The 26387-nt window shown below is 43.3% G+C and overlaps 2 protein-coding genes across 3 annotated transcripts in view; one reads left to right on the top strand and one right to left on the bottom strand.

Moving 5' to 3' along the window:
- The window catches only part of LOC120035714, a 359237-nt gene that overhangs the window by 24272 nt on the left and 308578 nt on the right, over positions 1-26387 (bottom strand). The window lies entirely within an intron of this gene.
- Positions 17744-22112, top strand: LOC120035718 (DNA damage-binding protein 2-like). The gene is made up of 4 exons (XM_038982285.1): positions 17744-17896; positions 17993-18148; positions 21000-21045; positions 21684-22112. Exons 1-4 carry the CDS (start codon positions 17765-17767, stop codon positions 21932-21934), a joined length of 585 nt encoding a protein of 194 aa, XP_038838213.1. The 5' UTR covers positions 17744-17764; the 3' UTR covers positions 21935-22112.

The following is a 26387-nucleotide window of genomic DNA, read 5'->3' as shown; positions in this document are numbered from 1 at the left end:
CTTCTTGCCTTGTCTCTCAGATCGTTCACAGCTTTGTGGAAGTTACCTGTGGTGCTGATGTTTAGGCCGAGGTATGTATAGTTTTTTGTGTGCTCTAGGGCAACGGTGTCTAGATGGAATTTGTGGTCCTGGTGACTGGACCTTTTTTGGAACACCATTATTTTGGTCTTACTGAGATTTACTGTCAGGGCCCAGGTCTGACAGAATCTGTGCAGAAGATCTAGGTTCTGCTGTAGGCCCTCCTTGGTTGGTGACAGAAGCACCAGATCATCAGCAAACAGTAGACATTTGACTTCCGATTCTAGTAGGGTGAGACCGGGTGCTGCAGACTGTTCTAGTGCCCGCGCCAATTCGTTGATATATATGTTGAAGAGGGTGGGGCTTAAGCTGCATCCCTGTCTCACCCCACGACCCTGTGTGAAGAAATGTGTGTGTTTTTTGCCAATTTTAACCGCACACTTGTTGTTTGTGTACATGGATTTTATAATGTCGTATGTTTTACCCCCAACACCACTTTCCATCAATTTGTATAGCAGACCCTCATGCCAAATTGAGTCGAAGGCTTTTTTGAAATCAACAAAGCATGAGAAGACTTTGCCTTTGTTTTGGTTTGTTTGGTTGTCAATTAGGGTGTGTAGGGTGAATACGTGGTCTGTTGTACGGTAATTTGGTAAAAAGCCAATTTGACATTTGCTCAGTACATTGTTTTCATTGAGGAAATGTACGAGTCTGCTGTTAATGATAATGCAGAGTATTTTCCCAAGGTTACTGTTGACGCATATTCCACGGTAGTTATTGGGGTCAAATTTGTCTCCACTTTTGTGGATTGGGGTGATCAGTCCTTGGTTCCAAATATTGGGGAAGATGCCAGGGCTAAGGACGATGTTAAAGAGTTTTAGTATAGCCAATTGGAATTTGTTGTCTGTATATTTGATCATTTCATTAAGGATACCATCAACACCACAGGCCTTTTTGGGTTGGAGGGTTTTTATTTTGTCCTGTAACTCATTCAAGGTAATTGGAGAATCCATTGGGTTCTGGTAGTCTTTAATAGTTGATTCTAGGATTTGTATTTGATCATGTATATGTTTTTGCTCTTTATTCTTTGTTATAGAGCCAAAAAGATTGGAGAAGTGGTTTACCCATACATCTCCATTTTGGATAGATAATTCTTCGTGTTGTTGTTTGTTTAGTGTTTTCCAATTTTCCCAGAATTGGTTAGAGTCTATGGAGTCTCCACTACAGGTGTGTTGAAAACAATAAGAACATCAACTTTAGACCATTGAAAGTTCCCTACTAGTCATATACATGTGGAATATGGTCTGATGATAACATTCCCTCTCTCTGTCAATGTGTTTGTGTGTCTGTAGTGAATCTAGTGGATGTTGTACTGCCTCCAGAGCCCAAGACCAGAGAACAGTTGTTACAATGTGAGTCTCTTTATTGTGAAGTAACTAACAGTCTCTTTTTACTGACACTCCTAACAATCCCTCTAGAAATATATAGCAATAGTAGATCTAATCAAAGACTGGGTATCTATCTGACTCCTCATATGTCTCTGATTTGATCTCTGCTGTGCTCTAATCAAAGACAGGGTAGATACAGTATCTGACTTAACTTATTGTTCTGACTCCCCTCATTGGTCTCTGCTCTGCTCTTCTCCCAGATTCCTGTCAGCTCACACTGGACCCAAACACAGCATACACACGCCTCTCTCTGTCTGAAGGGAACAGAAAGGTGACCTGTACAGGCCAAGACCAACCATATCCTGACCATCCAGACAGATTCACCAACTACTGTCAGGTTCTGTGTAGAGAGGGTCTGTCTGGACGCTGTTACTGGGAGGTGGAGTGGACTGGGGAGTGGGTTAATACAGCAGTCTCATATAAAGACATCAGCAGAACAGGGACAGGAAAAGGTAATATATTTGGATTCAATAACAAGTCCTGGAGTTTACAGTACTATAGTGGTGATTATTATTTCAGACACAATAATGATTTGACTAAAGTATCAGGCCCTCAGTCCTCCAGAGTAGGAGTGTACCTGGATCACAAGGCAGGTACTCTGTCCTTCTACAGTGTCTCTGACACAATGACCCTCCTCCACAGAGTCCAGACCACATTCACTCAGCCCCTCTATCCTGGGTTTGGTCTCTCTGGTACTGCTGAGCTGGTTAAACTGTAGTAGGGTCCACATAGATACTAGTCATGCTGGTGTAGTCTATAGCTGAGCTGGTTAAACTGTAGTAGGGTCCACATAGATACTAGTCATGCTGGTGTAGTCTATAGCTGAGCTGGTTAAACTGTAGTAGGGTCCACATAGATACTAGTCATGCTGGTGTAGTCTATATCTGAGCTGGTTAAACTGTAGTAGGGTCCACATAGATACTAGTCATGCTGGTGTAGTCTATAGCTGAGCTGGTTAAACTGTAGTAGGGTCCACATAGATACTAGTCATGCTGGTGTAGTCTATAGCTGAGCTGGTTAAACTGTAGTAGGGTCCACATAGATACTAGTCATGCTGGTGTAGTCTATAGCTGAGCTGGTTAAACTGTAGTAGGGTCCACATAGATACTAGTCATGCTGGTGTAGTCTATAGCTGAGCTGGTTAAACTGTAGTAGGGTCCACATAGATACTAGTCATGCTGGTGTAGTCTATAGCTGAGCTGGTTAAACTGTAGTAGGGTCCACATAGATACTAGTCATGCTGGTGTAGTCTATAGCTGAGCTGGTTAAACTGTAGTAGGGTCCACATAGATACTAGTCATGCTGGTGTAGTCTATAGCTGAGCTGGTTAAACTGTAGTAGGGTCCACATAGATACTAGTCATGCTGGTGTAGTCTATAGCTGAGCTGGTTAAACTGTAGTAGGGTCCACATAGATACTAGTCATGCTGGTGTAGTCTATAGCTGAGCTGGTTAAACTGTAGTAGGGTCCACATAGATACTAGTCATGCTGGTGTAGTCTATAGCTGAGCTGGTTAAACTGTAGTAGGGTCCACATAGATACTAGTCATGCTGGTGTAGTCTATAGCTGAGCTGGTTAAACTGTAGTAGGGTCCACATAGATACTAGTCATGCTGGTGTAGTCTATAGCTGAGCTGGTTAAACTGTAGTAGGGTCCACATAGATACTAGTCATGCTGGTGTAGTCTATAGCTGAGCTGGTTAAACTGTAGTAGGGTCCACATAGATACTAGTCATGCTGGTGTAGTCTATAGCTGAGCTGGTTAAACTGTAGTAGGGTCCACATAGATACTAGTCATGCTGGTGTAGTCTATAGCTGAGCTGGTTAAACTGTAGTAGGGTCCACATAGATACTAGTCATGCTGGTGTAGTCTATAGCTGAGCTGGTTAAACTGTAGTAGGGTCCACATAGATACTAGTCATGCTGGTGTAGTCTATAGCTGAGCTGGTTAAACTGTAGTAGGGTCCACATAGATACTAGTCATGCTGGTGTAGTCTACAGCTGAGCTGGTTAAACTGTAGTAGGGTCCACATAGATACTAGTCATGCTGGTGTAGTCTATAGCTGAGCTGGTTAAACTGTAGTAGGGTCCACATAGATACTAGTCATGCTGGTGGTGATGGTCCCCAGATGTGATGATTCATTCTGCTCTGTTTTATCTACAATGATTTAACTGATTTGATCTTCAGAAGATGTTATGAATTAAAATTCAATGTTTTAATTTTTTTGTAATTGCAATGTTTTAATCTTGTACATTTCCATGAATCATGATGTCTGGTGTTGATGTATATTGGTTGTCATTCAGAACCATTGATATGTTTTCTCAGTTGGTTCTCTGTCTCTATGTAATTCTCCTCAGTATCATTGATCAGCTTGTTGGTCCTAATTGATGTGTTCTCTGTCACCTGGAGCTGCATGGAAAATGGTCCAGGAACTAAAGGACAATTCAGGACTAGTCAGCCCACTACAAGCTGGTATCACTTACTTTCTACTAAACTATATGGACTGGTTTCCCAGACACAGATTAATCCTAGTCCTGGACTAAAAAGTATGTTCAATGTAGATGTCCAGGAAACCGGCCCTAAATGTGTCATCTTTCATCCTCCCATACTGCTCAGTCCAGCAACATTAAACCTGTCCAGCAGGTGGTGCTATTGACCAAACAATAAAACCAGCAGATATCTTGACTTGCCACTCAGTATATCAGTAATGTTCAGAATAGTACTTTAATATCATTGGAGATTGATGGTCTTTTTAATCCACTATCCAGAGTCAGGAACAGATGAAGTTAGGTCTGCTACTGTTCAGTGATTAAATATGATTTATGGTGATGGGAAATAATAAAAAACACTAAACTTCATCTAGTAATAGTTTTCCTTTGTTATTTATTCCAAGGTGTGTCTTTAACTTGTAAATGTATTGTGTGGAGGTGAGCTAGTGGTGTGGCTGATAGAATAGAATGAAAAGGGAGGAGGGGAGGAGTGAAGGGCTGTTCAAGAAACCAGATGAGGAAGAGGAAGATGTTCAGGGGAATTACTGACTCTGTTCCAAATGGTTCCCTATTCCCTACGTAGTGCACTACGATGCTTCTGACCAGGTCTAAAGTAGTGTTCTACGTAGGGAATAGGGTGTAGATGTATTACAATATCATGCTTTAGTGTTTGGCACAACAATATATTAGATCTCCACCCACCCACTTCCTGTCTGTCATCCCCCAGTTCTGTTAAGACTTCCTCTCATTGAACTGGGCCTCATTCTAAATGGTCACTTTGTATTGATAGTCCATACTGGTCTTTACTATGGTTCTACATACAGTATCTGTATTGATAGTCCATACTGGTCTTTACTATGGTTCTACATACAGTACCTGTATTGATAGTCCATACTGGTCTTTACTATGGTTCTACATACAGTATCTGTATTGATAGTCCATACTGGTCTTTACTATGGTTCTACATACAGTACCTGTATTGATAGTCCATACTGGTCTTTACTATGGTTCTACATACAGTATCTGTATTGATAGTCCATACTGGTCTTTACTATGGTTCTACATACAGTACCTGTATTGATAGTCCATACTGGTCTTTACTATGGTTCTACATACAGTATCTGTATTGATAGTCCACACTGGTCTTTACTATGGTTCTACATACAGTCCCTGTATTGATAGTCCATACTGGTCTTTACTATGGTTCTACATACAGTATCTGTATTGATAGTCCATACTGGTCTTTACTATGGTTCTACATACAGTACCTGTATTGATAGTCCATACTGGTCTTTGCTATGGTTCTACATACAGTATCTGTATTGATAGTCCATACTGGTCTTTACTATGGTTCTACATACAGTACCTGTATTGATAGTCCATACTGGTCTTTACTATGATTCTACATACAGTATCTGTATTGATGAGGGCCTCATCGTCCGGCTGCACAAAGAAAGCCAGGGACTTCAGTGTGCTCCAGTCTCCAGCAGGGGGCATTTAAACCCTATGGACCTGAAAGGGACTGCAGTGTGCTCCAGTCTCCAGCAGGGGGCAGTAAAACCCTATGGACCTGAAAGGGACTGCAGTGTGCTCCAGTCTCCAGCAGGGGGCAGTAAAACCCTATGGACCTGAAAGGGACTGCAGTGTGCTCCAGTCTCCAGCAGGGGGCAGTAAAACCCTATGGACCTGAAAGGGACTGCAGTGTGCTCCAGTCTCCTTTAGGGGGCACTAAAACACTATGGACCTGAAAGGGACTGCATGGTGCTCCAGTCTCCAGCAGGGGGCAGTAAAACCCTATGGACCTGAAAGGGACTGCAGTGTGCTCCAGTCTCCAGCAGGGGGCAGTAAAACCCTATGGACCTGAAAGGGAAAGTGAGGAGTAAAAATCAAAGGTGAATTTACATTCATGTTTCCACGGAGACCTGAATCATATCCACGAGGCACCAAACTGAAGAAAATGAACTGAAACAGGGAGGGACTAACTGAACTAAAATAATTATGTTGCTAAATGCTTTGCTACAGTGTTCTCTAACGAATACGACCCTGGATTCAAATACTATTTGAAATCTTACAAATACTTTGAGCATTTCCTTTAGTCTTCCAGGTGGGCGGGGTTTGTTTCTAGTTTTAGGACGTTTCTATTGGTTCCATTATAACAAACTCAATCAACCACTGCTTATTAAGTATTCAACATTATTTTAACGCAGGTCTGTTTCCACATGCAGAGGATTCAGTGGTGTCTTGTTTACCTGCAGGCCACCCTCTTGGTTCTAGAAGACCAGAGGATACAGTGGTGTCTTGTTTACCTGCAGGACACCCTCTTGGTTCTAGAAGACCAGAGGATACAGTGGTGTCTTGTTTACATGCAGGTCACCCTCTTGGTTCTAGAAGACCAGAGGATTCAGTGGTGTCTTGTTTACCTGCAGGACACCCTCTTGGTTCTAGAAGACCAGAGGATTCAGTGGTGTCTTGTTTACCTGCAGGACACCCTCTTGGTTCTAGAAGACCAGAGGATTCAGTGGTGTCTTGTTTACCTGCAGGCCACCCTCTTGGTTCTAGAAGACCAGAGGATTCAGTGGTGTCTTGTTTACCTGCAGGCCACCCTCTTGGTTCTAGAAGACCAGAGGATTCAGTGGTGTCTTGTTAACCTGCAGGACACCCTCTTGGTGTCTTAAACTTTGCATCTGCACTGTTCTTCAAGTAAATGTTAAATGTTTTATTGTTTAAAGTAGTCCTTGTGCATAGAGTTGTAAGGCTTTTTAATACTGATAGCAACAACAATCAGACAGACAGACAGACAGGCAGACAGGTTGTTTACTATGACTGGATGATGGGATGCAGTGTTGAAGGCTTCCTTTAAGCAAACCAGATGGCACCATTTTTATTTTATTTGTTATTTACAGATAGCCAGGGGTGTCACGGATCCCCCAGTACTGCTGCTCATTCAGTTCACCAGCTCCGGAGGTCTACGTCACCGGTCTTCGTGGCATCACTGAACTGGATCATTACCACCAACCCCGGACTGTCTTCTCTCATTACGCACACCTGGTTCCCATTCCCCCTGATTAGTATGTGTATATATATGTGCCCTCTGTTCCCCATTGTCCTTGTCGGTTATTGTTACCAAGTCCGTTGGTCTTGTGAGTACCTGTGCTCTGTTGTATCGGCTTGCATGTTACCGTGTTAATGTGCACTTGTTAGCTGATACCCACGTGCCATCTCCTCATTGGTTATACTTACTCGGGTGACTGAAAGACAAACAGAGGTCGGTGGTGGTAATACACCTTATGAAAGTTAGTTGCCAATCGCCATATAAAGTCCAAAGAAGAAAAAGCCTGGAAGGAGGAGAGATGATCAGAAAAGATTTGGTTGGCTGTTTTATGCGTGGCTTAATTGTCGAAGTAGAGGACCTTGTGCATTTCAGGTAAAATTACAACTCAACGTTTATATCCCAGGACAAATTAGCAACAGCAAGCTTGCTAGCTAAATTGCCATGAATGTTTAATGCTTTTCGACCTGTCCCCAAATGAATGTAATTTGTTTAGAGTTTGTTTTTATATTTTAACCTGCGTGCCTTGATCGCGTTTGGTGTGTGGGGACAAAATCTATTTGCGCACGGCCGGTTTGGGAACTGGGGGGGGTGGGGTTTGGAGGATTATAAGGTTCTGTGGCCTATAATGATTAGAACATTAGGTTAATAATTTAATATAGACTTCTTTTTTTACCTATCGTTAATTAATATAATATGTTATTTACAATGTACTAATAAGACTTACGGTTTCTTTTTATTTTCTGTTTTTTGGCAACTTTTTGGCAACAAGTAAACATCCAGAGAGCCCCCCTCTATTTGGTCCTGCCCCCAAACCAGGAACGAACGGTACTTGCTAGCAGTGAATTGGCCCAACAGATGCAGCTTCAGGCTCAGCAGCACTGTCTCCCCATCCCCATCCCCATAGCCCTGAACCAGCCCTGTCTCCCCGAACCCCTGAACCAGCCCTGTCTCCCCATACCCCTGAACCAGCCCTGTCTCCCCATACCCCTGAACCAGCCCTGTCTCCCCATACCCCTGAACCAGCCCTGTCTCCCCATACCCCTGAACCAGCCCTGTCTCCCCATACCCCTGAACCAGCCCTGTCTCCCCATACCCCTGAACCAGCCCTGTCTCTCCATACCCCTGAACCAGTCCTGTCTCCCCATACCCCTGAACCAGCCCTGTCTCCCCAAACCCCTGAACCAGCCCTGTCTCCCCATACCCCTGAACCAGCCCTGCCTCCCCATCCCCATCCCCCTGAACCAGCCCTGTCTCCACATCACCCTGAACCAGCCCTGTCTCCCCATACCCCTGAACCAGCCCTGTCTCCCCATACCCCTGAACCAGCCCTGTCTCCCCATACCCCTGAACCAGCCCTACTCCCAACTGAAGAAGTTGAACAGCATTGTGTTGAATGACATGTCATTTGGCATAATTGCAGGGGGTCTGTGAGAATTTATTTCATTATTATGAAAAAAAATAAAGATTAAGTCCTTTTCAATGATAAGAATTCAAACACTGTAATTATTTTTCCACATAATGATCATTATATGAAACAAAAACAGCCTGTAGTCTTGGATGCTGGACAGTTTGAAGCATTGAATGACTCAGTCTGTATAAGTGACAGCCAATGTTAAAATAATACCTTCAAGTCATTAGGCCAAGGTATGTCGCTCAAGGTACTAACCGATATCATAACCGCCATCGATAAAAGATTGTACTGTGCAGCCGTCTTCATCAACCTTGCCAAGGCTTTCGACTCTGTCAATCACCGTATTCTTATCGGCAGACTCAACAGCCTTGGTTTCTCAAATGACTGCCTCGCCTGGTTCACCAACTATTTCTTAGACAGAGTTCAGTGTGTCAAATCGGAGGGCCTGTTGTCCGGACCTCTGGCAGTCTCTATGGGGGTACCACAGGGTTCAATTCTCGGGCTGACTCTTTTCTCTGTATATATCAACGATGTCACTCTTGCTGCGGGTGTTTCCCTGATCCACCTCTACGCAGACAACACCATTCTGTATACATCTGGCCCTTTGGACACCTTGTTAAGGTGGCAGGTAGCCTAGTGGTTAGATGGGGAGGCAGGTAGCCTAGTGGTTAGAGTGTTGGACTAGTAACCGAAAGGTTACAAGATTGAATCCCGAGCTGACAAGGTAAAAATCTGTCGTTCTACCCCTGAACAAGGCAGTTAACCCACTGTTCCCCGGTAGGCCGTCATTGTAAATAAGAATTTGTTCTTAACTGACGTGCCTAGTTAAATAAAGTTAAATAATTTTCTTTATATTTTTAAAGCCACTTAAAGCATCAATCCTAGTCCTGAGATGCGATTGTCTGGCGTCCCATTGTGACATAGCTCCGCGGTTCTGAGACCACCGTCCAACGTGGTTCCGGTGCGCGTGATCTATTCCTTTTGAATGTGTCGAGAGTTGGAGAAATGGCTTGAGAGCCGTGCAGAGAATTCCAGAAGTTTGAAAGCCAACGGTTCCATTCTAGAACACTGTTGTGTGTACGCGTATACGTTTTGGACTACGATAAACGCTTTACAGTTAATGCACTCATCTTAAGATAGCTAGGTGAGACAACCACATGTCGTAGTATCTTCAGATAGCTAGGTGAGACAACCACACGTCGTAGTATCTACAGATAGCTAGGTGAGACAACCACATGTCACAGTCGTAGTATCTACAGACAGCTAGGTGAGACAACCACACGTCACAGTATCTTCAGATAGCTAGGTGAGACAACCACACGTCGTAGTATCTACAGATAGCTAGGTGAGACAACCACACGTCGTAGTATCTTCAGATAGCTAGGTGAGACAACCACACGTCGTAGTATCTTCAGATAGCTAGGTGAGACAACCACACGTCGTAGTATCTACAGATAGCTAGGTGAGACAACCACACGTCGTAGTATCTTCAGATAGCTAGGTGAGACAACCACACGTCGTAGTATCTACAGATAGCTAGGTGAGACAACCACACGTCGTAGTATCTTCAGATAGCTAGGTGAGACAACCACATGTCGTAGTATCTTCAGATAGCTAGGTGAGACAACCACACGTCGTAGTATCTTCAGATAGCTAGGTGAGACAACCACACGTCGTAGTATCTTCAGATAGCTAGGTGAGACAACCACACGTCGTAGTATCTTCAGATAGCTAGGTGAGACAACCACACGTCGTAGTATCTTCAGATAGCTAGGTGAGACAACCACACGTCGTAGTATCTTCAGATAGCTAGGTGAGACAACCACACGTCGTAGTATCTTCAGATAGCTAGGTGAGACAACCACACGTCGTAGTATCTTCAGATAGCTAGGTGAGACAACCACACGTCGTAGTATCTTCAGATAGCTAGGTGAGACAACCATACGTCGTAGTATCTAAAGATAGCTAGGTGAGACAACCACACGTCACAGTCGTAGTATCTTCAGATAGCTAGGTGAGACAACCACATGTCGTAGTATCTACAGATAGCTAGGTGAGACAACCACATATCACAGTCGTAGTATCTACAGATAGCTAGGTGAGACAACCACACGTCGTAGTATCTTCAGACAGCTAGGTGAGACAACCACATGTCGTAGTATCTTCAGACAGCTAGGTGAGACAACCACACGTCACAGTCGTAGTATCTTCAGACAGCTAGGTGAGACAACCACACGTCACAGTCGTAGTATCTTCAGACAGCTAGGTGCGACAACCACATGTCGTAGTATCTTCAGACAGCTAGGTGAGACAACCACATGTCGTAGTATCTTCAGATAGCTAGGTGAGACAACCACACGTCGTAGTATCTACAGATAGCTAGGTGAGACAACCACATATCACAGTCGTAGTATCTACAGAAAGCTAGGTGAGACAACCACATGTCGTAGTATCTTCAGACAGCTAGGTGAGACAACCACACGTCGTAGTATCTTCAGACAGCTAGGTGAGACAACCACATGTCGTAGTATCTTCAGACAGCTAGGTGAGACAACCACACGTCACAGTCGTAGTATCTTCAGACAGCTAGGTGAGACAACCACACGTCACAGTCGTAGTATCTTCAGACAGCTAGGTGAGACAACCACACGTCGTAGTATCTTCAGATAGCTAGGTGAGACAACCACATGTCACAGTCGTAGTATCTTCAGATAGCTAGGTGAGACAACCACACGTCGTAGTATCTTCAGATAGCTTGTTGAGACAACCACATGTCACAGTCGTAGTATCTACAGATAGCTAGGTGAGACAACCACATGTCGTAGTATCTTCAGACAGCTAGGTGAGACAACCACACGTCACAGTCGTAGTATCTTCAGACAGCTAGGTGCGACAACCACATGTCGTAGTATCTTCAGACAGCTAGGTGAGACAACCACATGTCACAGTCGTAGTATCTTCAGACAGCTAGGTGCGACAACCACATGTCGTAGTATCTTCAGATAGCTAGGTGAGACAACCACACGTCACAGTCGTAGTATCTTCAGACAGCTAGGTGAGACAACCACACGTCACAGTCGTAGTATCTTCAGACAGCTAGGTGAGACAACCACACGTCACAGTCGTAGTATCTTCAGATAGCTAGGTGGGACAACCACACGTCGTAGTATCTTCAGACAGCTAGGTGAGACAACCACACGTCACAGTCGTAGTATCTTCAGATAGCTAGGTGAGACAACCACATGTCGTAGTATCTTCAGATAGCTAGGTGAGACAACCACACGTCGTAGTATCTACAGATAGCTAGGTGAGACAACCACAAGTCGTAGTATCTTCAGATAGCTAGGTGAGACAACCACATGTTGCAGTCGTAGTATCTTCAGATAGCTAGGTGAGACAACCACATGTCGTAGTATCTACAGATAGCTAGGTGAGACAACCACACGTCACAGTCGTAGTATCTTCAGATAGCTAGGTGAGACAACCACATGTCGTAGTATCTTCAGATAGCTAGGTGAGACAACCACACGTCGTAGTATCTTCAGATAGCTAGGTGAGACAACCACATGTCACAGTCGTAGTATCTTCAGACAGCTAGGTGAGACAACCACACGTCACAGTCGTAGTATCTTCAGATAGCTAGGTGGGACAACCACACGTCGTAGTATCTTCAGATAGCTAGGTGAGACAACCACATGTCACAGTCGTAGTATCTTCAGACAGCTAGGTGAGACAACCACACGTCACAGTCGTAGTATCTTCAGATAGCTAGGTGGGACAACCACACGTCGTAGTATCTTCAGATAGCTAGGTGAGACAACCACATGTCACAGTCGTAGTCTCTTCAGATAGCTAGGTGAGACAACCACATATTTATTTATTTTTATTTTATTTAACCTTTATTTAACCAGGTAGGCAAATTGAGAACACGTTCTCATTTACAATTGCGACCTGGCCAAGATAAAGCAAAGCAGTTCGACACATACAACAACACATAGTTACACATGGAGTAAAACAAACATATAGTCAATAATACAATGAAAAAAAAAATAAGTCTATATACAATGTGAGCAAGTGAGGTGAGATAAGGGAGGTGAAGGCAAACAAATATATGTATAAATAAATAAAAATATAAAAGGCCATGGAGGCGAAGTGAGTACAACACAGCAAGTAAAATAAAAACTAAAAAAACACTGGAATGGTTGGTTTGCAGTGGAAGAAAGTGCAAAGTAGAGACAGAAATAATGGGGTGCAAAGGAGCAAAATAAATTAATAAATAAATACAGTAGGTAAAGAGGTAGTTGTTTGGGCTAAATTGTAGATGGGTTATGTACAGGTGCAGTAATCTATAAGCTGCTCTGACAGCTGGTGCTTAAAGCTAGTGAGGGAGATAGGTGTTTCCAGTTTCAGAGATTTTTGTAGTTCGTTCCAGTCATTGGCAGCAGAGAACTGGAAGGAGAGGCGTCCAAAGGAAGAATTGGTTTTGGGGGTGACTAGAGAGATATACCTGCTGGAGCGCGTGCTACAGGTAGGTGCTGCTATGGTGACCAGCGAGCTGAGATAAGGGGGGACTTTACCTAGCAGGGTCTTGTAGATGACCTGGAACCAGTGGGTTTGGCGACGAGTATGAAGCGAGGGCCAGCCAACGAGAGTGTACAGGTCGCAGTGGTGGGTAGTATATGGGGCTTTGGTGACAGAACGGATGGCACTGTGATAGACTGCATCCAATTTATTGAGTAGGGTTTTGGAGGCTATTTTGTAAATGACATCACCGAAGTCGAGGATTGGTAGGATGGTCAGTTTTACAAGGGTATGTTTGGCAGCATGAGTAAAGGATGCTTTGTTGCGGAATAGGAAGCCAATTCTAGATTTGACTTTGGATTGGAGATGTTTGATGTGAGTCTGGAAGGAGAGTTTACAGTCTAACCAGACACCTAGGTATTTGTAGTTGTCCACATATTCTAAGTCAGAGCCGTCCAAAGTAGTGATGTTGGACAGGCGGGCAGGAGCAGGCAGCGATCGGTTGAAGAGCATGCATTTGGTTTTACTTGTATTTAAGAGCAGTTGGAGGCCACGGAAGGAGAGTTGTATGGCATTGAAGCTCGCCTGGAGGGTTGTTAACACAGTGTCAAAAGAAGGGCCAGAAGTATACAGAATAGTGTCGTCTGCGTAGAGGTGGATCAGAGAATCACCAGCAGCAAGAGCGACATCATTGATGTAAACAGAGAAGAGAGTCGGTCCAAGAATTGAACCCTGTGGCACCCCCATAGAGACTGCCAGAGGCCCGGACAACAGACCCTCCGATTTGACACACTGAACTCGATCAGAGAAGTAGTTGGTGAACCAGGCGAGGCAATCATTAGAGAAACCAAGGCTGTCGAGTCTGCCAATGAGGATGTGGTGATTGACAGAGTCAAAGGCCTTGGCCAGGTCAATGAATACGGCTGCACAGTATTGTTTCCTATCGATGGCGGTTACGATATCGTTTATGACCTTGAGCGTGGCTGAGGTGCACCCATGACCAGCTCTGAAACCAGATTGCATAGCGGAGAAGGTGTGGTGGGATTCGAAATGGTCGGTAATCTGTTTGTTGACTTGGCTTTCGAAGACCTTAGAAAGGCAGGGTAGGATAGATATAGGTCTGTAGCAGTTAGGGTCAAGGGTGTCCCCCCCTTTGAAGAGGGGGATAACCGCAGCTGCTTTCCAATCTTTGGGGATCTCAGACGACACGAAAGAGAGGTTGAAGAGGCTAGTAATAGGGGTGGCAACAATTTCAGCAGATAGTTTTAGAAAGAAAGGGTCCAGATTATCTAGCCCGGCTGATTTGTAAGGGTCCAGATTTTGCAGCTCATTTAGAACATCAGCTGACTGTATTTGGGAGAAAGAGAAATGGGGAAGGCTTGGGCGAGTAGCAGAGGGGAGGGCAGTGCTGTTGTCCGGGGTAGGGGTAGCCAGGTGGAAAGCATGGCCAGCCGTAGAAAAATGCTTATTGAAATTCTCAATTATAGTGGATTTGTCGGTGGTGACAGTGTTTCCTATCTTCAGAGCGGTTGGAAGCTGGGAGGAGGTGTTCTTATTCTCCATGGACTTTACGGTGTCCCAGAACTTTTTTGAATTTGTGTTGCAGGAAGCAAATTTCTGCTTGAAAAAGCTAGCCTTGGCTGTTCTAACTGCCTGTGTATATTGGTTTCTGGCTTCCCTGAAAAGTTGCATATCACGGGGGCTGTTCGATGCTAATGCAGAACGCCATAGGATGTTTTTCTGTTGGTTAAGGGCAGTCAGGTCAGGAGAGAACCAAGGGCTATATCTGTTCCTGGTTCTAAATTTCTTGAATGGGGCATGCTTATTCAAGATGGTGAGGAAGGCATTTTAAAAAAATGACCAGGCATCCTCTACTGACGGGATGAGATCAATATCCTTCCAGGATACCCCGGCCAGGTCGATTAGAAAGGCCTGCTCGCTGAAGTGTTTCAGGGAGCGTTTGACAGTGATGAGTGGAGGTCGTTTGACCGCTGACCCATTACGGATGCAGGCAATGAGGCAGTGATCGCTGAGATCTTGGTTGAAAACAGCAGAGGTGTATTTGGAGGGCAAGTTTGTTAGGATGATATCTATGAGGGTACCCGTGTTTACGGAATTGGGGTGGTACCTGGTAGGTTCATTGATAATTTGTGTGAGATTGAGGGCATCAAGCTTAGATTGTAGGGTGGCTGGGGTGTTGAGCATGTTCAAATTTAGGTCGCCTAGCAGCACGAGCTCTGAAGATAGATGGGGGGCAATCAGTTCACATATAGTGTCCAGAGCACAGCTGGGGGCAGAGGGTGGTCTATAGCAGGCGGCAACGGTGAGGGACTTGTTTTTAGAGAGGTGGATTTTTAAAAGTAGAAGTTCAAATTGTTTGGGAACAGACCTGGATAGTATAACAGAACTCTGCAGGCAGTCTTTGCAGTAGATTGCAACACCGCCCCCTTTGGCCGTTCTATCTTGTCTGAAAATCTTGTAATTGGGGATGAAAATGTCTGAATTTTTGGTGGTCTTTCTAAGCCAGGATTCAGACACGGCTAAAACATCCGGGTTGGCAGAGTGTGCTAAAGCAGTGAACAAAACAAACTTAGGGAGGAGGCTTCTAATGTTAACATGCATGAAGCCAAGGCTATTACGGTTACAGAAGTCATCAAAAGAGAGCGCCTGGGGAATAGGAGTGGAGCCAGGTACTGCAGGGCCTGGATTCACCTCTACATCACCAGAGGAACAGAGGAGGAGTAGGATAAGGGTACGGCTAAAAGCTATGAGAATTGGTCGCCTAGAGCTACTAGAGCAGAGAGTAAAAGGAGGTTTCTGGGGGCAATAAAATAGTTTAAAGGAATAATGTACAGACAAAGGTATGGTAGGATGTGAATACAGTGGAGGTAAACCTAGGTATTGAGTGATGATGAGAGAGATATTGTCTCTAGAAACATCATTGAAACCAGGTGATGTCATCGCATATGTGGGTGGTGGAACTGAGAGGTTGGATATGGTATAGAGAGCAGGGCTAGAATCTCTACAGTGAAATAAGCCAATAAACACTAACCAGAACAGCAATGGACAAGGCATATTTACATTAAGGAGAGGCATGCTAATCGAGTGATCAATAAGGGTCCAGTGAGTAGAGGTTGGTTGGGGTCGTGGCGATCCAGACAGCTGGCCGGGTATATGGCTATCGGTAGCAGCATAGGATGGAGGTCTGTTTGTAGATACCTCGTGCGTTTCCGTCGGTAGGTTAGTGGGGTTCCGTGTAGTGGGGTTCCGTGTGGTAGAGGGGATCAATCCAAATTGGCGAAATAGATATAGTGACCCAAGGAAAAAAAAAATAAAAAAAAATAATAATAATAGTTGTCCGATATACTTGTTCAAATAGCAGCCGATAAGACAGCTAACGATTAGCGGGCCTCAGATGAGCGTTCAGGTAACGTCGGGACGGAGGTGCCAGTTGGATAAATCCCTCGGGCAGATAACGTCGGCAGTCAGTCGTGAAGGCCCGGTGGGGTTCCGTATCTGCAGCAGCAACAAAAGAAACGGGTCCGGATGGTGATGGAACTCCTCAGCTGGCTAGCTCCAGAATGATTTGAGTTTGCTCCGGGGTCGACGTAAGCCAATAGTCACACGGTTTGCAGCTAGCTAGCTGCGAAATCAAGGTGCAAGTGTCCAGAGCCTGCGGCTGGAATCCGGGGAAACTGAGAGAAAAAGAGTCCCGGAATGCTCCGGTCCGAGTCGCGTTGCACAAAAGTGCCGGTAGATTATCGAGCTAAAGGAATAGCTGATGACCACTAAACGTGGGCAGCTGAAACACCAACGCTAGCCAGCAAACCGGCTAATTTCGGGGCAGCTACAGATTAGCTTCTGGCTAGCTGTCGGAGTAGCTTCTGGTTAGCTTTCAGGCTAGCTTCTGAATTAGCCCCTGGCTAGCTTCCACGATGGATTTTCAGATTGAGGTAAATAATACTTTTTGTAATTGGTGAAGCGGGTTGCAGGAAAGCTTTTGCAGGAAAGCTTTTGTAGTTGAGTTCTTGGATAATAAAATAAATAAAAGATATGCGAGGAAAGGTGTAAATATATATATATACAGGACACGACAAATACGGAACAGAAAAAGACGTCTGAACTGCTAAGCCACCTTGGTTTGACCGGAAGGTGGCTTAGCATATCACAGTCCGGATATCTGATACTACGACCGGATATCACAGTCGTAGTATCTTCAGATAGCTAGGTGAGACAACCACACGTCGTAGTATCTACAGATAGCTAGGTGAGACAACCACACGTCACAGTCGTAGTATCTTCAGATAGCTAGGTGGGACAACCACATGTCACAGTCGTAGTATCTTCAGATAGCTAGGTGAGACAACCACACCTCACAGTCGTAGTATCTTCAGATAGCTAGGTGAGACAACCACACGTCACAGTCGTAGTATCTTCAGATAGCTAGGTGAGACAACCACATGTCACAGTCGTAGTATCTTCAGATAGCTAGGTGAGACAACCACATGTCACAGTCGTAGTATCTACAGATAGCTAGGTGAGACAACCACATATCACAGTCGTAGTAAGTTATCAGTACTAGTAGGACAAGACTGGTGCAAATTTGTTAGTACAATTTTTAGCTTGATAACATCTACCACGTTCATCAGAAGGGATAAATTCTTTTTAACAACATTTAACCCTATAGATTATCTTTCTCTCCCCTCTCCTCTCTCTCTCTCCCCCTCTCCCTCCCTCCCCCCTCTCTGTCTCCCTCTCCTCTCTTTCTTTCTCCCCCCCCCCTCTCTCTCTCTCTCACCCCCTCTCCCCAGCCTACTTTAATCCAATGGACTGCTCCAAGCTCCTGACCACGGACCAGTATGACCAGATCAGGGTGTACTCCTCTTCTGATTGGTCAACTCCTCAGCAGATTATCCGGCACCCACACAGGCAGTTTCAGCACCTCACACCTATCAAGGTGAGGAATGTGGGGTGGATGGGGTGGGTTTATGTGTGTGTCTCTCTCTCTCGTTGACTTAAAAGCTTCATCGTCAATCGTTGTTTGTGTCTCCAGGCCTCGTGGCACCCTCTGTACGACCTGATGGTGGTTGGACGGTACCCTGACGAGAGGGTGTGTCCAGGTGCCCTGAGGACCATCGATATCTATGATGCCAACACAGGAGAGCTGGCATGCCAACTACTGGACCCCAACGCCCCTGGCATCATATCTGTGAGTACACATTACAAATTTAGCCTTAGTTTAATGTTAGCCTGTAGCCCTAGTTTAATGTCAATGTTAGCCTGTAGCCTTAGTTTAATGTTAGCCTGTAGCCTTAGTTTAATGTTAGCCTGTAGCCTTAGTTTAATGTCAGTGTTAGCCTGTAGCCTTAGTTTAATGTCAATGTTAGCCTGTAGCCTTAGTTTAATGTCAGTGTTAGCCTGTAGCCTTAGTTTAATGTCAGTGTTAGCCTGTAGCCTTAGTTTAATGTCAGTGTTAGCCTGTAGCCTTAGTTTAATGTCAGTGTTTGCCTGTAGCCCTAGTTTAATGTCAGTGTTAGCCTGTAGCCCTAGTTTAATGTCAGTGTTAGCCTGTAGCCTTAGTTTAATGTCAGTGTTAGCCTGTAGCCTTAGTTTAATGTCAGTGTTAGCCTGTAGCCTTAGTTTAATGTCAGTGTTAGCCTGTAGCCTTAGTTTAATGTCAGTGTTAGCCTGTAGCCTTAGTTTAATGTCAGTGTTAGCCTGTAGCCTTAGTTTAATGTCAGTGTTAGCCTGTAGCCTTAGTTTAATGTCAGTGTTAGCCTGTAGCCTTAGTTTAATGTCAGTGTTAGCCTGTAGCCCTAGTTTAATGTCAGTGTTAGCCTGTAGCCTTAGTTTAATGTCAGTGTTAGCCTGTAGCCTTAGTTTAATGTCAGTGTTAGCCTGTAGCCTTAGTTTAATGTCAGTGTTAGCCTGTAGCCTTAGTTTAATGTCAGTGTTAGGCTGTAGCCCTAGTTTAATGTCAGTGTTAGGCTGTAGCCTTAGTTTAATGTCAGTGTTAGCCTGTAGCCTTAGTTTAATGTCAATGTTAGCCTGTAGCCTTAGTTTAATGTCAGTGTTAGCCTGTAGCCTTAGTTTAATGTCAATGTTAGCCTGTAGCCTTAGTTTAATGTCAGTGTTAGCCTGTAGCCTTAGTTTAATGTCAGTGTTAGCCTGTAGCCTTAGTTTAATGTCAGTGTTAGCCTGTAGCCTTAGTTTAATGTCAGTGGTAGCCTGTAGCCTTAGTTTAATGTCAGTGTTAGCCTGTAGCCCTAGTTTAATGTCAGTGTTAGCCTGTAGCCTTAGTTTAATGTCAGTGTTAGCCTGTAGCCTTAGTTTAATGTCAGTGTTAGCCTGTAGCCTTAGTTTAATGTCAGTGTTAGCCTGTAGCCTTAGTTTAATGTCAGTGTTAGGCTGTAGCCCTAGTTTAATGTCAGTGTTAGGCTGTAGCCTTAGTTTAATGTCAGTGTTAGCCTGTAGCCTTAGTTTAATGTCAATGTTAGCCTGTAGCCTTAGTTTAATGTCAGTGTTAGCCTGTAGCCTTAGTTTAATGTCAATGTTAGCCTGTAGCCTTAGTTTAATGTCAGTGTTAGCCTGTAGCCTTAGTTTAATGTCAGTGTTAGCCTGTAGCCTTAGTTTAATGTCAGTGTTTGCCTGTAGCCCTAGTTTAATGTCAGTGTTAGCCTGTAGCCCTAGTTTAATGTCAGTGTTAGCCTGTAGCCTTAGTTTAATGTCAGTGTTAGCCTGTAGCCTTAGTTTAATGTCAGTGTTAGCCTGTAGCCTTAGTTTAATGTCAGTGTTAGCCTGTAGCCTTAGTTTAATGTCAGTGTTAGCCTGTAGCCTTAGTTTAATGTCAGTGTTAGCCTGTAGCCTTAGTTTAATGTCAGTGTTAGCCTTTAGCCTTAGTTTAATGTCAGTGTTAGGCTGTAGCCCTAGTTTAATGTCAGTGTTAGGCTGTAGCCTTAGTTTAATGTCAGTGTTAGCCTGTAGCCTTAGTTTAATGTCAATGTTAGCCTGTAGCCTTAGTTTAATGTCAGTGTTAGCCTGTAGCCTTAGTTTAATGTCAATGTTAGCCTGTAGCCTTAGTTTAATGTCAGTGTTAGCCTGTAGCCTTAGTTTAATGTCAGTGTTAGCCTTCAGCCTTAGTTTAATGTCAGTGTTAGCCTGTAGCCTTAGTTTAATGTCAGTGTTAGCCTGTAGCCTTAGTTTAATGTCAGTGTTTGCCTGTAGCCCTAGTTTAATGTCAGTGTTAGCCTGTAGCCCTAGTTTAATGTCAGTGTTAGCCTGTAGCCTTAGTTTAATGTCAGTGTTAGCCTGTAGCCTTAGTTGAATGTCGATGTTAGCCTGTAGCCCTAGTTTAATGTCAGTGTTAGCCTGTAGCCTTAGTTGAATGTCGATGTTAGCCTGTAGCCCTAGTTTAATGTCAGTGTTAGCCTGTAGCCTTAGTTTAATGTCAGTGTTAGCCTGTAGCCCTAGTTTAATGTAATGTTAGCCTGTAGCCTTAGCTTAATGATAGCATGTAGCCTTAGCTTAAAGTCAGTGTAGCCTTAGTTTAATGTTAGCCTGTAGCCTTAGTTTAATGTTAGCCTTAGCTTAATGTTATCCCGTATCCTTAGCTTAATGTTAGCGTGTAGCCTTAGTTTAATGTTATCCCGTAGCCTTAGCTTAATGTTAGCGTGTAGCCTTAGCTTAATGTCAGTGTTAGCGTGTAGCCTTAGCTTAATGTCAGTGTTAGCGTGTAGCCTTAGCTTAATGTCAGTGTTAGCCTGTAGCCTTAGCTTAATGTCAGTGTTAGCCTGTAGCCTTAGCTTAATGTCAGTGTTAGCCTGTAGCCTTAGCTTAATGTTAGCGTGTAGCCTTAGTTTAATGTTAGCCTGTAACCTTAGTTTAATGTTAGCGTGTAGCCTTAGCTTAATGTCAGTGTTAGCGTGTAGCCTTAGCTTAATGTTAGCGTGTAGCTTTAGTTTAATGTCTTCATTTATGTATTTGTGCTGCATTAATGTTCAAGCCATCATTGGGTCAAAAATAATGTCAATTTTTACATCTCTGCACACCTTCCTTTCCAGGTCAACAAGTTCAATCCAATGGGAGATGTTTTAGGATCTGGAATGGGTGAGTCTGTGTTGTAAATACTGGACTATGTTTGTAGTCTCGGCACCCAGGATCAAATCAGCTCAGAGACGAACTATGTTTGTAGCTGGAAATATTCTAAAGCGTTTGATTCTTTTGCTAAAAATCAGTGTTCAACTTGGGAATAGGGTGCCAGCCCTGGTCAAAAGTAGTGTACTATATAGGGAATAGGGCCCTGGTCAAAAGTAGTGCACTATATAGGGAATAGGGCCCTGGTCAAAAGTAGTGCACTATATAGTGAATAGGGCTCTGGTCTAAAGTAGTGCACTATATAGTGAATAGGGCTCTGGTCTAAAGTAGTGCACTGTATAGGGAATAGGGCTCTGGTCTATAGTAGTGTACTATATAGGGAATAGGGCTCTGGTCTATAGTAGTGCACAATATAGGGAATAGGGCTCTGGTCTAAAGTAGTGCACTATATAGGGAATAGGGCTCTGGTCTAAAGTAGTGCACTATATAGGGAATAGGGCTCTGGTCTATAGTAGTGCACTATATAGGGAATAGGGCTCTGGTCTATAGTAGTGCACTATATAGGGAATAGGGCTCTGGTCTAAAGTAGTGCACTATATAGGGAATAATGTGCCATTTGGGACAATAAATCTTTTGTGTTCCAACCACAGGAGTGAACATCCTAGTGTGGAACAGAGGTGAGACATCGGCTGGTAAGCAGCAGAGAGGAGAGCTACAACAGGAAGCAGGAGTCCAGGTTGGCAGAGGCCAGCGGAGGAGAAGAGGGGAGACTCGGAGGGGGGAGGATGAGGACGACATTGGGAAGCTGAAGAAGAAGCTGTCTTCCTCCTCGGTGACCAGAACCAGAACATCCAGGGACAAACAGCACAACAGCCAGACACAGAAGGGTCCAAATAAATAAACGGGGAGAAGGAGAGAGAGGTTTTTTTGTGATGTTGGAAGAGTTATGTAGTTATGTCTATGACATTGTCACATACAGGTAACTGACAAAATAAAGGAAACACCAACAGACAGTGTCTTAATAGGATGTTGGGCCACCACCAACCACCAGAACAGATTCAGTGCACCTCGGTATATATTCTACAAGTGTCTGGAACTCTATTGGAGGGATGAGACACCGGTCTTCCATGAGAAATTCCATCGTTTGGTGTTTTGTTGATGGTGGTGGAAAACAATGTCTCAGGCGCCACTTCAGAATCTCCCAAAAGTGTTAAATTGGGTTGAGATCTGGTGACTGAGACACATCCTCTATATTCCTTTGAGAGCCCTCTTTCAGTCACTGAGATCTGGTGACTGAGACACATCCTCTATGTTCCTTTGAGAGCCCTCTTTCAGTCACTGAGATCTGGTGACTGAGACACATGCTCTATGTTCCTTTGAGAGCCCTCTTTCAGTCACTGAGATCTGGTGACTGAGACACATCCTCTATGTTCCTTTGAGAGCCCTCTTTCAGTCACTGAGATCTGGTGACTGAGACACATCCTCTATATTCCTTTGAGAGCCCTCTTTCAGTCACTGAGATCTGGTGACTGAGACACATCCTCTATGTTCCTTTGAGAGCCCTCTTTCAGTCACTGAGATCTGGTGACTGACACACATCCTCTATGTTCCTTTGAGAGCCCTCTTTCAGTCACTGAGATCTGGTGACTGACACACATCCTCTATGTTCCTTTGAGAGCCCTCTTTCAGTCACTGAGATCTGGTGACTGACACACATCCTCTATGTTCCTTTGAGAGCCCTCTTTCAGTCACTGAGATCTGGTGACTGAGACACATCCTCTCTGTTCCTTTGAGAGCCCTCTTTCAGTCACTGAGATCTGGTGACTGACACACATCCTCTATGTTCCTTTGAGAGCCCTCTTTCAGTCACTGAGATCTGGTGACTGAGACACATCCTCTATGTTCCTTTGAGAGCCCTCTTTCAGTCACTGAGATCTGGTGACTGAGACACATCCTCTATGTTCCTTTGAGAGCCCTCTTTCAGTCACTGAGATCTGGTGACTGAGACACATCCTCTATGTTCCTTTGAGAGCCCTCTTTCAGTCACTGAGATCTGGTGACTGACACACATCCTCTATGTTCCTTTGAGAGCCCTCTTTCAGTCACTGAGATCTGGTGACTGACACACATCCTCTATGTTCCTTTGAGAGCCCTCTTTCAGTCACTGAGATCTGGTGACTGAGACACATCCTCTATGTTCCTTTGAGAGCCCTCTTTCAGTCACTGAGATCTGGTGACTGAGACACATCCTCTATGTTCCTTTGAGAGCCCTCTTTCAGTCACTGAGATCTGGTGACTGAGACACATCCTCTATGTTCCTTTGAGAGCCCTCTTTCAGTCACTGAGATCTGGTGACTGAGACACATCCTCTATGTTCCTTTGAGAGCCCTCTTTCAGTCACTGAGATCTCTTCCTCTAGCCATAATGGGCAACTGGGCATTTTTATACGTGACCCTAATAAGCATGATGGGATGTTAATTTGTTAATTAACTCAGGAACCACACCTGTGTGGAAACACCTACTTTCAATATCCTTTGTATCCCTCATTTACTCGTGTTTCCTTTAATTTAGTCAGTTACCTGTCTGCATTTGTCATCTGTTACCTTTTTCTTGTTCAAATCATGTGTTTTATTGTAAATGTTCCATTCCTATTGTTATAAACAGGGACAATCGTGACTTTGACTCCACACAACATAAAATCCACAGATGTTAGAAATATGTCTCGACATTGATCACTTTTCTACAGTGTTTCAATGATATATCTTGTGTTTCAGATGTTTTATATACCTCTGTTTCTGGTGATAAATTGTTACTTTTTATAAACTTTTTATACTGTATTAAAAAAGAGAATTTTGATCTTGAACTTGATTGTGTATTTATTCTTCACCCTAAACTGATGAATAGTTAATCTGGTCCCTTAAACTGATGAATAGTTAATCTGGTCCCTTAAACTGATGAATAGTTAGCCTGATACCTTAAACTGATGAATAGTTAGCCTGGTACCTTAAACTGATGAATAGTTAATCTGGTCCCTTAAACTGATGAATAGTTAATCTGGTCCCTTAAATTGATGAATAGTTAGCCTGGTACCTTAAACTGATGAATAGTTAATCTGGTCCCTTAAACTGATGAATAGTTAATCTGGTACCTTAAACTGATGAATAGTTAGCCTGGTCCCTTAAACTGATGAATAGTTAGCCTGGTCCCTTAAACTGATGAATAGTTAGCCTGGTCCCAGGTTAGTTTGTGTTGTCTTGCCAACTCCTATGGTATTTTGCAATACAGCACAAACAGATCTGGGACCAGGCTAATGAACAGTCTGTATTCAAATCTAAGTAAAATACGGACAGGAAGTCCACGTCAGTGACTCAACCCACTCAAGTGACACACCCCTCCTAGGGACGGCATGGAAGAGCACTAGTAAGCCAGTGACTCCGCCCCTGTAATAGGGTTAGAGACAGAGAATCCCAGTGGAGAGAGGGGAACCGGCCAGGCAGAGACAGCAAGGGCGGTTCGTTGCTCCAGTGCCTTTCCGATCACGAAGCTCAGAGACATATCATCACATACAGTATAGAACACCATCTAGAAGACATATCATTACATACAGTATAGAACACCATCTAGAAGACAGAGACATATCATTACATACAGTATAGAACACCATCTAGAAGACATATCATTACATACAGTATAGAACACCATCTAGAAGACAGAGACATATCATTACATACAGTATAGAACACCATCTAGAAGACATATCATTACATACAGTATAGAACACCATCTAGAAGACAGAGACATATCATTACATACAGTATAGAACACCATCTAGAAGACATATCATTACATACAGTATAGAACACCACCTAGAAGACATATCATTACATACAGTATAGAACACCATCTAGAAGACATATCATTACATACAGTATAGAACACCATCTAGAAGACATATCATTACATACAGTATAGAACACCATCTAGAAGACATATCATTGCATACAGTATAGAACACCATCTAGAAGACATATCATTACATACAGTATAGAACACCATCTAGAAGACATATCATTACATACAGTATAGAACACCATCTAGAAGACAGAGACATATCATTACATACAGTATAGAACACCATCTAGAAGACATATCATTACATACAGTATAGAACACCATCTAGAAGACAGAGACATATCATTACATACAGTATAGAACACCATCTAGAAGACATATCATTACATACAGTATAGAACACCATCTAGAAGACATATCATTACATACAGTATAGAACACCATCTAGAAGACAGAGACATATCATTACATACAGTATAGAACACAATCTAGAAGACATATCATTACATACAGTATAGAACACCATCTAGAAGACAGAGACATATCATTACATACAGTATAGAACACCATCTAGAAGACATATCATTACATACAGTATAGAACACCACCTAGAAGACATATCATTACATACAGTATAGAACACCATCTAGAAGACATATCATTACATACACTATAGAACACCATCTAGAATACATATCATTACATACAGTATAGAACACCATCTAGAAGACAGAGACATATCATTACATACAGTATAGAACACAATCTAGAAGACAGAGACATATATTTACGTACAGTACAGAACACCATCTAGAAGACAGAGACATATCATTACATACAGTATAGAACACCATCTAGAAGACATATCATTACATACAGTATAGAACACCATCTAGAAGACAGAGACATATCATTACATACAGTATAGAACACCACCTAGAAGACATATCATTACATACAGTATAGAACACCATCTAGAAGACATATCATTACATACAGTATAGAACACCATCTAGAAGACATATCATTACATACAGTATAGAACACCATCTAGAAGACATATCATTGCATACAGTATAGAACACCATCTAGAAGACATATCATTACATACAGTATAGAACACCATCTAGAAGACATATCATTACATACAGTATAGAACACCATCTAGAAGACAGAGACATATCATTACATACAGTATAGAACACCATCTAGAAGACATATCATTACATACAGTATAGAACACCATCTAGAAGACAGAGACATATCATTACATACAGTATAGAACACCATCTAGAAGACATATCATTACATACAGTATAGAACACCATCTAGAAGACATATCATTACATACAGTATAGAACACCATCTAGAGACATATCATTACATACAGTATAGAACACCACCTAGAAGACATATCATGACATACAGTATAGAACACAATCTAGAAGACAGAGACATATCATTACATACAGTATAGAACACCATCTAGAAGACATATCATT

The sequence above is a fragment of the Salvelinus namaycush genome, unplaced genomic scaffold (assembly GCF_016432855.1).
Source record: "Salvelinus namaycush isolate Seneca unplaced genomic scaffold, SaNama_1.0 Scaffold11, whole genome shotgun sequence".
Taxonomy (NCBI): Eukaryota; Metazoa; Chordata; class Actinopteri; order Salmoniformes; family Salmonidae; genus Salvelinus; species Salvelinus namaycush.
Note: the sequence above shows the minus strand (reverse complement) of the source record. Positions and strands in the feature narration are given on the sequence as shown.

Bases quoted from the DNA above. Each gene is read 5' to 3' on its own strand.
- LOC120035718 (XM_038982285.1), top strand. From the start codon at position 17,765: ATGGACTGCTCCAAGCTCCTGACCACGGACCAGTATGACCAGATCAGG. The intron at 17,897-17,992 runs GTGAGGAATGTG...TTGTGTCTCCAG, and splicing joins AGCACCTCACACCTATCAAG to GCCTCGTGGCACCCTCTGTA. The intron at 18,149-20,999 runs GTGAGTACACAT...CTTCCTTTCCAG, and splicing joins ACGCCCCTGGCATCATATCT to GTCAACAAGTTCAATCCAAT.